At 35.6% G+C, this 16824-nt stretch overlaps 1 protein-coding gene across 1 annotated transcript in view; it reads left to right on the top strand.

Annotated features, from left to right (window-relative positions):
* Positions 1–4317: 4317 nt before the first annotated feature.
* EPC1 (enhancer of polycomb homolog 1) overlaps positions 4318–16824 on the top strand; it is a 101033-nt gene continuing 88526 nt past the window's right edge. The window contains exon 1 of the mRNA XM_047866082.1: positions 4318–4592. Coding sequence (XP_047722038.1) covers positions 4590–4592 — 3 coding nt within the window. The 5' untranslated portion in view covers positions 4318–4589. The remainder of the gene's footprint in view (positions 4593–16824) is intronic.

Raw genomic sequence — 16824 nt, 5'->3', positions numbered from 1 at the left:
TGAATGGACTAGCATCTTCAGATGCACAGTCTCTTAACCACAATTATGAATTCCCAAAATTTGAAAACTAAAAACTTTTTTGCAAGTTGCAGTATCTGTTTGGTGACAAAAGCTGACTTGACTGATATGGGGCTACTTATAGTCTTTATTTACCCCCATTTAGTGTCATTGGTCATATATTTTATTATTATATTTGGTTATGGAATGCTGCATCGTATTACTGCTTTAAAATTACGGTAGTTCCTTCTTATCCATGGGCGATACATTCCAAGACCCGTAACGGATGCCCAAAACCTCAAACAGTACCAAACCCTATGTATACTGTTTTTTTCCTACACATAAATACCTTTGATAAAATCTAATTTTTAATTTAGGTACAGTAAGAGATTGACAATAACTAATAGTAAAATTATAACAATATACTATAATAAAAGTTATGCAAATTTTGTGTCTCTCTCAAAACATCTTACTCTACTGTACTCACCCTTCTTGTTGTGGTGATGTGAGCTGATAAAATGCTACATCATGAGATGAAGTGAGGCGCATGATGCCAGCATTGTGACAGAGCATCAGCCAACTATTGACCTTCTTACAACTTGTCAGGAGGATCATCTGGTTCCTGTGGAGGGTTGGCCATGGGTAACTGAAACTGCAAAAAGCAAAACTGTGGATAAGGGGGACTACTATGGTTTAAAACTCTGAATTCCAAACCATGTTTTCCTTCACCTCACAGTTTTAAGAGGTAAAGGTCTTAAAAACTGCATTACCTAATTGGTTCACAATTTGATTTGTTTAGAGATTCTTATTACTATCAAAGCTCATTCGAGGAATTACACATCATTGCTTTTAAATATTTTCTAAGTCTTGGAATCTAAGAAATCTAACACATTTATTTCTGCCCAAGTGTACATAGCATTTTGGTTCAGTAACAAACAGTAAATTCAAAAAGGATAACTATTTTTATTACTATTGTATTAGTTAAATTCTAGCTTTATAATAATGCTTTGGCTCATTTGTTTAATGTTTATTTATTTTTGAGAGAGAGACAGAGACAGAGTGTAAGCAGGGAAGGGGCAGAGAGAGAGGGAGACATAGAATCTGAAGCAGGCTCCAGGCTCTGAGCTGTCAGCACAGAGCGCAACATGAGTTGAACCATGAGACCATGATCTGAGCTGAAGTCAGACACTTAACCAACTGAGCCACCCAGGCACCCCTAGCTCATTTGTTTAAAAAAAAAAAAATGTGTTAATTGAGCTTTATGCAACTGATAAGAAATATAAGGTTTTTTGAATAAAAATATACCAAAATCACACTTGAAAAGAAGCAGAAAATGAGGCAAATGGTTGCCTGAATTCTTCCTTTTCATTTTACGGGTAATATGTATGATCTTAGACATTTGTTTCTTATTCATATTTATTTATGAACTGAGTCATGGTCAATGGCTATAGTGATGCAGGCAAAATGTAGATTTTTAAAATATAATACCAAAACACTGTGATGCAGCTGTGTAAATTCACAATTTGCATGGAGTTTAGGTTTTTTCCTCCACTTCACCACAGGTTCTCTGGATCTCATCATCACTAAAACTTCCAAAATCTCAAATTCCAACCTTCTACTCTCTGGATATAATTCACTTAGATATGGAACTCCTTTCTGTAGCTTACAAACCTCTGCAGAGACTAATTTCTGACCTCATCTGATGTCATTTTCCCTTTCTCTCAATAGGCTGCACAGACATTGGCCTCATTTTACTTCCTGGAATATTTCAAGCTCCATTCTGCCTCAGGGCATTAGCACATGTTGTAACCTCCTTCTGGTCTGCTATTTCTCATGTATTTTTCAAGTTTGGCTCCTTCTCATCCTTTAAGTCTAGTTTCAATGTCACCTTCTTAGAAACAATTTCTTTTAACACCTTATCTGTGTGTTTCCCTCCCTGTTACTAAGACTGCACTCTATGTCTTTAATAGCACTTACAATTTACAATTACATATTTATTTGCTTGCTTTCTTCTCTGTCTCCCCACTAGACTATGAACTCTTTGAAGGAGATGGTAAACTGTCTCTTGTTCATTAATATATATGTAGCACCAAGCATCACGTCTGGCACATTCCAAGCTCTGAAGAACTATTTGAATAAACAACATGAGAATTATTTATCCTATGTCTTTCAGTAATTTTTTCTAAACATCTCACTCTACATTTTACCTTTGCCCAAGCAAAAGATGTCCAAATCTTGTGTATCATGAATATTGGCTCAAAAGCTCTGAAGAAAATTCTCCCATAAGAAAATATATAATTAGAAATATTAGAAGATGCTAATTTATGGATAATAAAGTATATACACACATGCACATCTACATATGTATATATGAATGTACATATATAATTATATATGTGGATGTGTATGCACATAAAGGAGTGGTGGAAAGGATGGGAGAGAAAAGAACTGGACTAGGATCGTGGAGAGACAAAAGGACACAGTGAAAACGGCCTCTAGAAAATTTTTTCTATTGGAAAGAAAAGTGCTTAAAAATTACTCAAGAATTTTAGTCTACTCTGTTCATTAGATAGCTTTTTAAGGATCTTTTCCTGATTATAATAAAAAAAAATCACAGAATTTTACTCTCATCAGGTCACTATTGATGAGATTACAAAATAATCTCTTTACCGCAGTTGTTCATTAAATATATTTGCATCCAAGTCTTTTGTCATCTACTCCAGTTGAAGGAGAGCAGGGACAATAGACATAGCCCAGAGAAGGGATCTAGTTAGGTTCTATCTAAATTGGCCGAGGACCCATGCCTGTAGGTGTCTGTCTGGCAAAAGCAAACAAATGCATGGTAAGCCGTACCTCCTGGTTTACCGGGGACAGTCCCTGTTTATTCCAATCATCATATAGTTAATAATATGTCCCCTTTCACTCTCAAGTGTCCTGATTAAAATGATGAATTATATAGTCACCTTAGCTATAGCTCCTTAAGAATGTTACCTATTAAATGCCAGGCAGGGAAAGGGATGCCAGACCAACAGGTCTGCACAGGGGGAAAGGGATCCTGAAGAACTAGGCAATTTCTCACCCCTTTTCTTCATCCGGTTCCTTTAAACGTTGCTCTATCCTTGGCTCATTAGAAGTTTAGCTGGCGAAGAATTTTGAATGTGTTCAATTAACAAATATGCAGTATTAGACACATTTCGATATTTGCTGGCTTTTTGACTTTACATTTACAATCATCATGTTGCATTCATTTTGTATTAATTTTTTTTTAAGTCTCAGACTTCATTTTTATTTAAAAGCCCAATTGGAACCACCAAATACCTGACTCAGCTCACAACTAGAGACAGAGCATCAAATTTCCCAGCCCACTTAATTTGAAAGCTTGCCAAGATAGGTGAAAGACCTTATAAATATGTAAAGCAGGAAGTTCAAATTACAGTCAAGTAAATCTCTAGTGATTGATGTTCTTTTCAAAACAATTAAAAAAAAACCTCATAAAAGCAGCACATTTCTAAGACCCCCTTACCAGAGGTTTCACCAGAGTTCAGACTGGACAATGTACTTTTAGTACTCTATTTATTTTGGATTTTTACCACTTCCTGGAGGCCGGGAGGAGGCACAGTGGGAGGATCCAAAAAAACTCAGTACCACAGCCATTTTGTTTGTAAGGCAGAGTGGTAGAATTCTGTCAGCCAGTAAAGGTTTTTGAAACAGAATTTTTAAGGAGGAAAAAAAAAAAGTATGTCTATTGTTTTAAATTTAACCACTAAAATCGTTTTATTTTTATTCTTTGCACAAATGGTAGTTATTGCAGCTAACGAGTTCTATTTTTACAAGGAATTAAATCTCTGAGCTACAGGAGCCGTGAATTTTGTTCAAGGAGGACTGCCTTCTTTAGGTACCTATGATGTCAAATCAACAATGTTTTGATGGAAATCGTTTTTTTTTTTTTAATGGCCATATTTGTATCCAAATTACATATCCACGTTTGCGAAGTGATCAACGATCTGCTTAAGAAATGCATTATATTCCGTTAAAACCCCCATACAGGAAATAAGAGGGTTCCTTAAGACGTTGAAAGGGCATTTTCCTGAGCTTACAGGCAGTCGTGGGTGCTATTGTTTTGCAGTGTCACTTAATAGCGAGCTTAGACTTTTGTCGTTTGGGTGGCTGTGCTTTTAAAAGCCCAGTGTAAAATGGCACACACACTGCATTTTTTTCCGAGCTGCAGGAGGCGGGGGGAGCGGGGGATAGTGCAGACTGTAGGGACACTGCCCTCCTAACCAATCAGAGCACGCCTGCTTGCCATCGCAAAGTTGTTAACCCCAGAGTCTTCTGGCTGCCGCTGCCTCCTCTGCTTTTAATCTTCCGTGGATATTTCTCCGATTTTTTCCAAACGCCCACAGATCCTGGGGGAAGCCACCCTATTCAGCCACTGATCATGGAAGAAAGTATTACTTTTTATTTACCAAATATTTTAAAGATGTTTGAAGATCCATATGCTGCCTGGAGGCTGTTGTTTCTAGGGACACAAGTATCCAGCCTATATTGTTACAATTATTTTTCAAGAACTGGCTTCTTCTTTGCCTACACTAATGGTAAGTTTGTAATTTTTAACATTTATTTCATTAAATCTTTGAATGAGCCACCAGATAAAGAGGATTTTCATTGTGTTTCTTCTAACAAAACCAATCTTTGTATTTTTCTTTAGCTTTGATCTCTGCATATTCCACCTAATCTTGTCTGGTTAATTTTTACTAAAAGAAAGAAAGATAGTTTTTTTGTTTTCATTATTAAAGCTAAATGTTTATAATATAAATTATACTTTAATTACTGTGAACTACAGGAGAACTCAGCTATTTCAAGATGGACTTGTTTTGTGCCAGCAATGTTGGTAATGCCAAATATGTGCATATCCCCTTTATAAAAATTATGTATTACCTAATTTGTCCAGGACTAAATTATCAGCAGGCAAACTATGGATGTAGTTTTTGTTTGTTTGTTTCTTTCTTTCTTTTTTTAACTGGCCTATTGTGGTTTTCTTGATGGATTACTTGGATACAAACTACCGAAAAGCTGCCCTTGGTATAATGAAGGTGGAGATTGACATAACCGGGTTTATATTAAGTTATGGCTGTTACTAAATAGTGGGTCTTTTATTTGCTGATCAGATCTAAACTTGTATTCCATAATATTAATTCTTTGAGGCTCTTCATTAGATAATCTTTGCAGATCTAGCTTGTTTTTCTCCAAAAAAGGTATCTTTGGGAGACATTTTGTAATTTTTGGCATTTTTCTAATTTTTTTTCTTTTTGCACACGGTGGGAGATCTTTTTTGTTTTGCATTGATCTGTGTTGGTGGCGCTGTCGTGCTCCTCAACAATTTATGTCAGTTTCACTAAAAGAAAAAAGGAGGAAAAAAAAAGAGGTGGGGCAAGATTTGATCTATTATCTTATCCCTTTATTTCCTTAAAGAAAGTTCAATTTGGTCAGAGGAATTACTCAGTTGTATGATTGAAATGTTTTTTTTGTGTGTGTGCACTGTGAACTGTGGGTGAGAGCAGACATGTCGTCACAACCAGTCCAGGGAGCATCAGAGACAAGCGTGCAGTTTGCAGTTGTGTTTTATCTGATCTGATTATCTCTAGATCAGAATTTTTCAGTAATAAGCTGTTGGTTTACCCTCTCTTTCCTCGGTAACATTTCGCATTTTCTTTATATCACAATACCATACGTATTCATGTCTTTTCAATGTAACAAAACATTTGAGTTTTAGTTCACTCAATGTTGTAAAAGTTTAATTTCGTTTTGAACCTAGGGATTTCTTAAATAACTATTCTAAGTTTCTCCTAGGAATTTTCTACTAGTTTGACATACAATAATGCCTACATTATTATTTTGAAATGATACTTCAATTAGATTTATGTATATTCTTGTTTTGAAAAAAGCAAATATTTTGGAATAACATAATTTTTTGAGAATATGTACACAACTGCTTCTAACTTTAAAAATACTGGTATTCATGTATCTAAATGTAGGTAAATGTTTTTCATCTTTGTTCTTATTGAGAATTATCTGATTAGAGAATATGGGGTTTAGGCCCAAAGCCTCCCAAGAACAAAATGTATACTATGATATGACATAGGTTATACCCGTCTCTGTGGACATTTTAGTTGTTTATGAAGAGTGTAAGTATGTCCTTCATTTACAAAGAAAGTGGGAGGGATCAATAATTGTACCTAAAAACATAATATTTTGCCAAATAAAGTAAAAACAACTGAAATATTACCCTAGACTACCTTACCATATGATTGAATAATTTCTTGAGAGAGTGAAAATTTCTGGACATATTGTCTTTATTCACTTTGAAATATGTAAATGCTCATTTCACTGATCATTTAAAATTCTGAAGTAAAAACATGTGTGAAAATGACTAGGAATAGTATTTCTGATTTTTGTGTCCCTATAATTTACCTGTATAGGACTCTTTCCTTGAACTTCACAAATAATTATGTATTATGTCTATATTTTGCTTATACAATGCTACAAAAATTTGAAACTGTCCACTGTAACATTTTATTTCTTTATAAAATGTAAATGCCCCCAGCAAGACTAGTTTTGACATTATAGATTATTTATAGAATGAAATACTGCAGGTGTAAATATATTATCTAACCCTCTGGTTATTCTGGAGAGTTTAGTTCTCTGAAGTTGATCTACTGAATAAAATAGACTTCCCAATATGTTTGTTACTGAAATATTCTGTTATTCAGCTGGTGATATATTTTATTTTAATTTGTAAAAACTAAAAAGGTTTATATATTGTAGGCCCCCTTTTAAAAACAAACTGATGCTATGAAGTCCATATGTAGCTATGCAATGCTCTTTGTTCTCCTATATCATTGACTATTACATCATTGATTATGAAGTAACCATTATAGTTAAATTTTCACTTTTTAAAATCAACCATATTATATTTATATTAAGATATTCTTTTATGTATGACTCTTATATCACTATGTAGGTAAGGAGGTTTAAATCTAGGAGGCAAAAACAATTTATTATTTTATATTATTCTCCATTTTTAAATCCACCTTGTACCTCATTTTAGCTCTGGATTCTATGGACATTAATTCTTTTTTTAATTGACAACATTTTTGTGGGCATTTAGTTCATGAGTTTGGTGTGATTTAGATTAGAATTATTATAAACTATAATGTTTCTCTCATGAAAAAAAATCTTTATTTATTAAATGAAGTCTAGAGAGAACTCAGTTTTCCATAGTAACAGTTGCCAGATCACGAGCAATGAGAAAATAATTTTTTTAATCCTGAAATGTCATTTTAGTTAATAATTATACATTTATTTCTTTTTTGCATACCATTTTATCAGAGATAGGAGGAAATAACAAAATTGACTATATTAAAATGGCATATCATATTTTTTACCCTGCTCATCCCTCTCATGGAGGGGAGGGGTCAATGAGTAGTGAAATAGCCAAAAACAGGTTGCAGAAAAAAATGAATAAATGATGCCAAAGACACGGAGAATCTGTAAATCAGATTCTGAACAATAAACCTCAGAAAAATGAACTTGAAATTATGGAGTTCAGTCAATAACAGAAATAATCTGAAAATTTTATTAAGACTTAATGTAATGAACCAACACAATGTCCTAATTTATTAACTCATATTCATTAGTATTAATAAAGTTTGAGGAAATTTTCAGGTTAGCCGTACCTATTAGGAAAAATGAAATAACAAAAGGAAGAGATATTAAGACAACCTAACATAAAATGCTAAAAATATTAGCCAAAACCAATCTAATATTCCTTGGAATGAACTTCTGGAGAAGAAGGAAATATAGCTAAAAATTTAGCTCTTAGAAAACCAAATTCAATACAGGCTTGAAATCGCACATTTCCAACTCCACCTACTTCTTGTGCATATTGACCTCTGCTGTTTCTTGGACATATCATTACTTTCCATAAGACCATACAGATTCACTACTGTCCTCAGCATTTTTGTGCAAGGAAAGAGAGGGGGAAAGTAACAGACAAAATGGGTATTTGTGGTATAACTTTTTTTTATCTCTCCAAAAAGATTCTTAAATGGAGAGTCTAAAGAGAAAGTAAAACAAAGAAATTATTTGTTTATGAAAAAGATGAAAGGGTTGTACTTTATACATGATTTGTTCAACATTTTTAAATTTTATTTTATTTTTAATGTTTATTTTTGAGAGAGAGAGAGAGAGAGAGCTTGTGGTGGAGGGGCAGAGAGAGAGAAGGAGACACAGAATCCCAAGCAGGCTCCAGGCTCTGAGCTGTCAGCACAGAGCCTGACTCAGGGCTTGAACTCATGAACTGTGCGACCATGACCTGAACTGAAGTCAGACACTTAACTGACTGAGCCACCCAGGCACCCCAATTTGTTCAACATTTATTTTTATTTGGGGATTTATTTGTTCTAGATTTTCCTACATATTATGTGCCAGTGTGCTAAGATGCTGGGTATAATATTAAGAAAAGGCATGCATCCCTGCTCTCATGGAGTTTATAGTTCAAGAAGGTTCAAAGTTCTAATCTAAGGTGTTAGATATTGGTAGGGTGGGAGAGGTCCCATTTGGGAATAAAGGCCAAATAAGATTTCTGGAGTAAAAAAAAATTTTTTTTAATTTAAATATGTTCTTATGGGGACTTAACAAGTGTCCTTCTATTGAAGAATCATTATTTGGGCACCAAATATTCACACATTGAGGGGAAAATAGCCCTTAGATTTTAGATACAGCCCAAATAGATGCTATATAAATAGACAGTTAACTAATCCAAATTTCTCTTGCAACGTGAGAAATAAAACATAAACTTATTTTCTTGAAAAGAGAGATGGAGAAGATCACTCTGGTAGTACGAATTTGGGGTGTGTCCTTGTGAGGTCCATTTAACGAAAACTTTTAAATGTGGTAGAGCCCGATTTTGTACATTTTGTACATTTTATTCACATTGTCATGAAATAAATCTCTGAATTTAATATAAACTGTGAAATGAAGCAGGGAAATACAATTACAGTGTTAAAGGATTATATCAAAATTAAAATATTTATTTTTATTTTAAAATCTGTAATAGTTTTAGTGGTATATATAACAGAAACTTTTTAAATAAAAACAAACATTTTAATCTACAAAAGTAACATAATTACACATTTGCCTAATAGTTAATTAGTTAAGCACATCAGATATGGAGCAGGAAATTAAGACCACTGTTATGGGGCACCTGGGTGGCTCAGTCGGTTAAGTGCCTAACTCTTGACTTCGGCTCAGGTCATGATCTTGTGGTTAATGAGACTGAGCCCCACATGGGAATCTGCAGTGACAGTGTGGAGCCTACTTGGGATTCTCTCCCTCTCTCTCTCTGCTCCTCCTCCTCTCTCTCTCTCTCAAAATAATTAAATAAAATGTAAAAAAAAAAAGTTGCTTAGAAAAAGACTGTTGTTATATGCAGATGATATTGAGCAGAAGGCTCTTCATTAAGGATTCTCTATATATGGTTTAAGATGACCTCAAGAATAAAGTAATAAAATTATTTTGCTATAGAGCCAATTAATCCACACTAGCTAGATGTATTATGCCATTTAGTTTGCTTTTGTACTAACATAGAACCTTACTGACAGTGGCATAAAAAATATGGACATTTATTATTTCAACTAAATCATTAACAGGAAGCAAGCCTGTTCTAGGTTTGGTTCAATAGCTTAACAATGTTACCAAGCTCCTTAGCAGTTTACATTTTTTTATATTGCCACAATGTCAGCAATGTCTTTCCTCACAGGCACATTATGACTGCTGCAGCTCCAAGCATCATAGCCTGATATTACAGTTTCCAAAGGGAAGAGAGTTTCTCTTAATGCATCTTTTTATAAGGGAAGAAATTCTTTCCCAGAGGCTCACAGCACCATGCTTCTTACAGCTCATTGACTAGGTTTGTAGGATGTGTTCATACCTTACCCAGTCATGATAAAGAGATGAAATTTCTCATGATTGGTTTGGCTAGGCAAGAGCTCTTAGAAGGATGAAATACCTTCTCAGTATCCAGTGCTCAATATGGTTAGCTTCTATTTGCTTTGTATCAATTTTAACTGCTTTGTGTGAACTTCTTAAATGATAAAACTTAAATATCTGTTTTCACAGAGACCAGACTGGGCACAAAGGCAGCTAATTAAAACACACACACACACACACACACACACACACACTGAAAACAAACATTTAATCAGAGCCTACTTTGCTCCAGCTTCTATCTAAATTCTACTTTTTTATTATATCCTTAAATTCTCACACAAACTTTGGAAATAGGACAATTGTTATACCCATTTTCCAGAAGAAGAACCTGAGGCTTAGAGATTTGGCTCAGGTTACCTAGTAAATGAAAAAGCTGGAGTTTAAACCTGGGAAGTTTGAAATCAGAGGCTGTGTACTTACCTATTCTTCTATACTATCACATTAGACATTTGTAAAATTTATGTTATGTAAATGGACATCTTTTAAAAGCACTATATGATGTCACTGTTTAAATAAATCTAGTAACATTTTCGTTAAAACAGTAATTGGCCACCTAACTTACCAGCTGTGTATATATCTGATTTTTGTACGTTGAGTTTGCTGAAGGCACACTTGTACCACATCTTGTCTCTTCAGGAATATCTCATGAAATTCTGTCAGAAGTTGGGTTTTTATAGGGAAGAAAAAGATCAAAGCCTAGAGATTTCGTGAGGCTTAGTTGAAGTGGGTAAATACATCATTCATAGCACTATGTCCCAATAGAATTTTGGCATCTATTTCACAACTTCCAAGTTCAGTTTTATGTACAGAATGTTTCAGTCTTAGCCACGTTGGGGATGTATGGAAGTTTACCCCCTGGGATATTTTGGGGGGATTCATTGTACTCTAGATCAGTGGATCTCAAACTTTAGTGTGCCCAGAATCACTGAAAACACAGACCCCACACCTAGGGTTCTTGACTCGATTGGTGGAGTGGAGCCTGAGAAGCTATATTTTTGGCAACCTCCCAGATGCTGCTGGTGCTGCTGATGCTGTTGGTCCCCAGGGACCACCCTTTGAGACCCTGCTCTAGAGAGTTGGATGGTACCTGCCATGATAAATAGTTTGCCTTTGAAATAAATATGCCAAACTTAAGAGGATGTCATTTAATATTTGGCAAATAGATGAATAAACACAAATTGAAATATTCAATAGGGTTGTCAAGACAGCCTCACTGAAAGAGTGAGAATTGAGCAATGACCTAAAGGGAGGAGTCTTCTTATGCCTCAGCATGAATATCACATTTCAGATTTATTTGCCAACAAATCATATATGTGTGTATTTTTAGCCTTTTTTAAGTAGCAATCTACAATTTACAAATTATTTTTAAAAGTAGGTAAAAATAGAACTTAGTTGTGCTCAATAGCAACTTACATCTGAGAAAGACTTCTATATCCATGGCATTTTTCTGTTTTTTCTCAAGATTTTATCCCACCAGCCATTAATGCCCCACATTCATTAATAGGACATGGTTTCGATGAGACTGAGAAAGAGGCTGCCATGCCAATGACCTATATTTAGCTTTGAAACTCAGGCTGCTGCCCCAATCCACTGGAAACTCTCCAACCTCCAAGACAAAGGTCACAACCTCTAGTTGAAAAACACTATCACATGCCAAGGAGCAAAGAGGACCTTTGCAAAGAGTTTAATTGCTCCAGTGCTTTGACACTTAAGAAATTTTTATTTCTGAAGGCCTTTGCTCGTTTTTCATTAAAATAGAAAGTCCAAGAAACAAACTGCCAACATAAATGAGTAAAAGGCAGATTCAATGTCCTTAACATTCCCAGAAGCCGATGTAAACTTTGAGCTATCCTTTCAAACCACTAGAGGCTTCATCAGGAAGCTAATGTGAAGTACCCTGAAGAGACAAGAGTAGTAAGGGTGGACTGGTGTGGTCCACTATCAAAAAAGAGTCATTCAGCATCCATATGATGATAAACTTAGAGCATTTTAAATGGTCTGAACCTGACAAACTGTGCTGTCCAACACAGTAGTCAAGAGCCTCCTGTAACTATGTAAGTTTAAATTAGAATTAAAATTAAAAATTTAGTAGCTACACCTGGCTGGTGGCTACCATATTGAGCAACAGATTCATGGAACATTTCTATCTTAGTCTGTTCAGGCTGCTATTACAATACCATAGCATGGGTAGGTTATAAACAAGCAAACAAAAACATTCATTGCTCATAGCTACAGAGCCTGGAAGTCCAAGATCAAGGTGCTGGCTGATTCAAGTGTCCAGTGAGGGTCATAATGTCCTGGTGCATAGATGGCTGTCTTTTTGCCTTCTGTGTCCTCACGCAGCAGAAGAGGTAAAGGACCTCTTTGGGGTTTGTTTTACAGAGGCACAAATCCAATTCATGACATTTCTACCCTCATGACCTAATCACCTCCCAAAGACCCCACTTCCAAACACCATCACATCAGGATTTAGTATTTCAATACATGAATTTGGGGGGACATAAGCATTCAATCTATAGCAGTTTCCACGATTGCAGAAAATTCCGTTGGACAGCACTGGTTCTTCAGACTATGGCAGGCTCACACTGTTGCACCAGTGCTTCTCAACTCCTCCTGTAGTTAGAATCATCCAGAAACTTAAAAACAAAATGCCTGCACCACATCCCCAGAGATTCTAGTTGGTCTAAGATCAGATCTAGGCATAAGCATTTTCCAAAAGTGACTCACAGGATTCTGATACACAGCTGGGGTTGAGAATTGCTAAGTTACTCACTCTACTGAAGTAAGCCCTAAAACAAAAATTTAAGAGGTTAGTAGATTTAGAACTGCTACATCTCATCTTAATATTTCAAAAGCTACAATCCATCTCCTGTAAAGTGAGGAAGGTTCAAACCAAATTAAAGAATAACTGGACAGTCAGGCCAATTCTCTGGGATAAAGCATTGACTGCCTAATGAACACAACATCAGCTGGAAGAAAAACGGCCCAATAGCCACTGTTAGTCTTGCATACTAAAAAACTATTCTGAAATTAATTTGAGCTTTTAAAAAATAATGTGAAGTTTATTAAAGTTAATATCCAAGGAAGCTCTTCCTTATGTTTTAAATTTAATTTACAAATCTTATCATATTTATAAATCTTGCAAGTTTTAGAAATCATGGTCCTTTAAATTTTGGTCTTATTTATAGTATTACTTAAATGCTTTCCAACTCTTTATTCCCCTTTATACTGCACTTATAAACTTACTGCATAAACATTTTCAAGAAGTTAAGAAAGTCTTACATATCTAATAAATTTAACTTCTAAGTATGGTGACTAAGTTCTCTTTAATGTTTCAACACACATATAACTTTGTAGGAATTATACTTAAAAGTCTAATAGGCTGAGCTCTTACAAAACACTTTTGTACTTATTCTACATCTTTCTGGAGTTGAAAGAGTCTTACCTACTAAGAATGTCTTACCTACTAAGAATATTTTAACCCCAGAAAGATTTAGAATGAGTCTAACAAACCAATTATGTCCTACCAAAAAATTTTGGAGTGATGCCTTCCCAAGTGAAAATTTTTATCTGCCTTCTCAGCTTATTGTGGTGTCTAGATGAGAAGAGGTTTTGGCTGCAGCACACTGTATCTGTGTCTGAGACACTAATGTAATATGCTGAGCCTTATTTATATTCATTGTATCAAAAAAAAAGTAAAATTATTTGCTCAAGATATTGAGTCATACCTTTCTGGACCTTTTTCCAAGTCAGGTTAGGATCTTTGATCCACACACACACAAGTGGCTACAACAATGAACAAATATTTATAGGTTGTGCATTTCTTAATCCTTTAGAATATATCCTTTAGATGTAAAGGGTTTTATCTAAAGGTTTTATCTATATTTATATCTAAATCTAGACACCTTTGAACTTGGCAGAATCCTTCACATACTGTAGTATAGGACAATCAACTCTTGGATATACTAAGAGTTACTTAATTGACACAATCTCTTTCATGGCTTTGTCTGAATATATGATCACAATTTCCAAGCATATTCTACTGACAAGGTTTTTTTTTTTAACCCTCACAAGAGCTGACAAGAGGCTTCTTCATACACATTTCTCTTGAAGACATATGAGAACAATTTAAGTACACAGCTTTTCCTGATCTGTTTGAGTCCTAGCTCTGCCCTTGACTACATGTATAACCTTGGGCCAGTTACTTAATTGTGCAGACCCTCAGTTTCCTCTTTTATGAAACAAGGTAATATCACCTACCTCACCTGGTTTTGTGAGACTACAATGAGGGAAAGCACTTAAAGCACCAAGTATAGCACCTGACATGTCTAAGCACTCAGTATATGCTCTAACTTCATTTTATCATAGACCCCCCCCCCCTTGATGTCAGTGATCAAAATAGGCTTTGTGCAGTGTGTTGGGAATTAAAAAGATAACCCCATTCAGGTGTATGGATATCGCAGTATTAGGGAGGCTCTCATTATCCTCCGCAGCTACTCTTAAAAGTCAGTAAATCTCAGTAAAATGTCAGTAAAGTCAGAGATCCTTTTCAATGTAATGATTAAGGTTCCTTTGTTACCTGCGTTTTGTTCACTAAATATATCTCAATAAATTTATTGAGTTTCTACTGTATTAAAAACAACAGCAACAACATTGTGCTGAGCCTTAGAGGATTAGGGAGAAGAGAAAAGCCAATGAGAATTGGGTAGACTTCATGGAGAAAGATACTTTTGACTAGGGCTTTGAAAGACAGTAGGCTTTAACATGTAGAAACTGAGAAAAGACATTCCAGGTAAAGAAAGCCATGTGAGCACAGGCAAGGAGGAGAGAAAACACATGGCATTTGGAGATGCCAGCTAGAAGTCCAGTGTAGGTACAAAGTAAGCTATAATTGGGGGGGGGGGGGGGTGCAGAAACTGGGAGAAATGGACCTGTGATGGTAGCTTGGAGCCATCACAAGGAGGATTTGGAATCCCAAGCTAGGGAATCTGGATGTCCGTTATTGCCAATAGAATACCAATTCAAGGGGCGCCTGGGTGGCGCAGTCGGTTAAGCGTCCGACTTCAGCCAGGTCACGATCTCGCGGTCCGTGAGTTCGAGCCCCGCATCAGGCTCTGGGCTGATGGCTCAGAGCCTGGAGCCTGTTTCCGATTCTGTGTCTCCCTCTCTCTCTGCCCCTCCCCCGTTCATGCTCTGTCTCTCTCTGTCCCAAAAAATAAATAAACGTTGAAAAAAAATTAAAAAAAAGAATACCAATTCAAGTGTTTGTAATTAGCCAAAAAATGGTGATGGGATAAATAGGAGGAAACTGCTTCTTTCTTACATCACTGTTTGCCTATTAGCCTGAGTAGAAGAAAACTTCAATGGTCTAGATCTCTGGCCAGGTAAGTTTTGATGGGGGGAATGAAGAGGAATAGCAAAAGATTGAAAAATGTGGGACAGTTTTCAGTAAGTGTGGACACTGGGCAGCAGGGGGCAGCATGAGGGCACTGAAAAGTTAAAAGAATGTGTAGGGCATTTGCTTCTGTAATATTTCTTGACAATTATGAATTTGCATCTATAAGGCTACTTACATTAATAATAACTTAGTGTTCTTTTCCCAGAAATGAATAAATTAAAAGAGAAAAGAAGAAAAGTTAACAGGCTGGCTGGTGGCAGAATAACATCACTGTTTATTTAAGAGCATAGAAATAAACAGTTGTCTATGTATTATTTCCTTTCAGAGTTCATATAGATTTGAAAATGTCTAAATTTCAATTTGAAAGCAATTGGTTTTCATTTGAAAAACCTTTATGACTCTTAACTATTTTGCATTTTTTCAAAGTACCCTTGTTCAGCTACACTGTGTCTAAAGGAACTAGTAAAAAAAAAATGAGAAAACACCTGAAAATAAAATTTTAGTTAAATAATGAATACAAATTTTAATATACATTCTATTTTACACACAAATATATGGAATTTTAAGTTTTGGCCTTTTATGACTATGATATTTTGGTACTTTCAAATGGAATTTTTCTTTCTATATAAAATTTGAGACTATCCTAAATTTCATATTTTTCTGGTGAAATTCACCTTTTTACTAACCTTTTTAGAAGTTTTGATGGTTCGTGATAGGAAGAATAGAAAATTAGAAGTTTCCCTTTAGATTTTTTTTTTTTTAGCTCTGGAATTTACCATTGTGAATGCTCCATTACACCCACCCGAAAATCTCTCTCTCTTCCGTTGTATGAGGAAGATGGTATAATACTGTTCATATACCACACACTTACAGAGAAACTTTCTTTGTTCCTTCAAGATTCTCTCAGTGCCCATCACACATGTTTAGGAGGCTGTGATCTCTGCATGGATTGCCCTTCATGTCCTGCTTTTTATTGCCTCATTTCACCTTTATGTATGCTTCTTTCCTTGCATTAACATAATACGTTATACTTGTCACTTGAAGAAAATTTAAAAAAAATTTTTAATGTCTATTTGTTTTTTTTGGGGGGGGAAGGGACAGACAGAGAGGGAGACACAGAATGTGAAGCAGGCTCCAGGCTCAGCTGTCAGCATAGAGCCTGATGCGGGGCTCAAACTCACGAAGCGGGGCTGAAGTCTAATGCCCAACCGACTGAGCCACCAAGGCACAATAAAATTTTTTTTAATGTTTATTTTTGAGAGAGAGAGAGAGAGAGAGACAGAGCATGAGCGGGGAATAGGAAAAGAGAGGGAGACACAGAATCCAAAGCAGGCTCCAGGCTCTGAGCTGTCAGCACAGAGCAGTGAGATCATGACCTG

The sequence above is a fragment of the Prionailurus viverrinus genome, chromosome B4 (assembly GCF_022837055.1).
Source record: "Prionailurus viverrinus isolate Anna chromosome B4, UM_Priviv_1.0, whole genome shotgun sequence".
NCBI lineage: Eukaryota > Metazoa > Chordata > Mammalia > Carnivora > Felidae > Prionailurus > Prionailurus viverrinus.
Note: the sequence above shows the minus strand (reverse complement) of the source record. Positions and strands in the feature narration are given on the sequence as shown.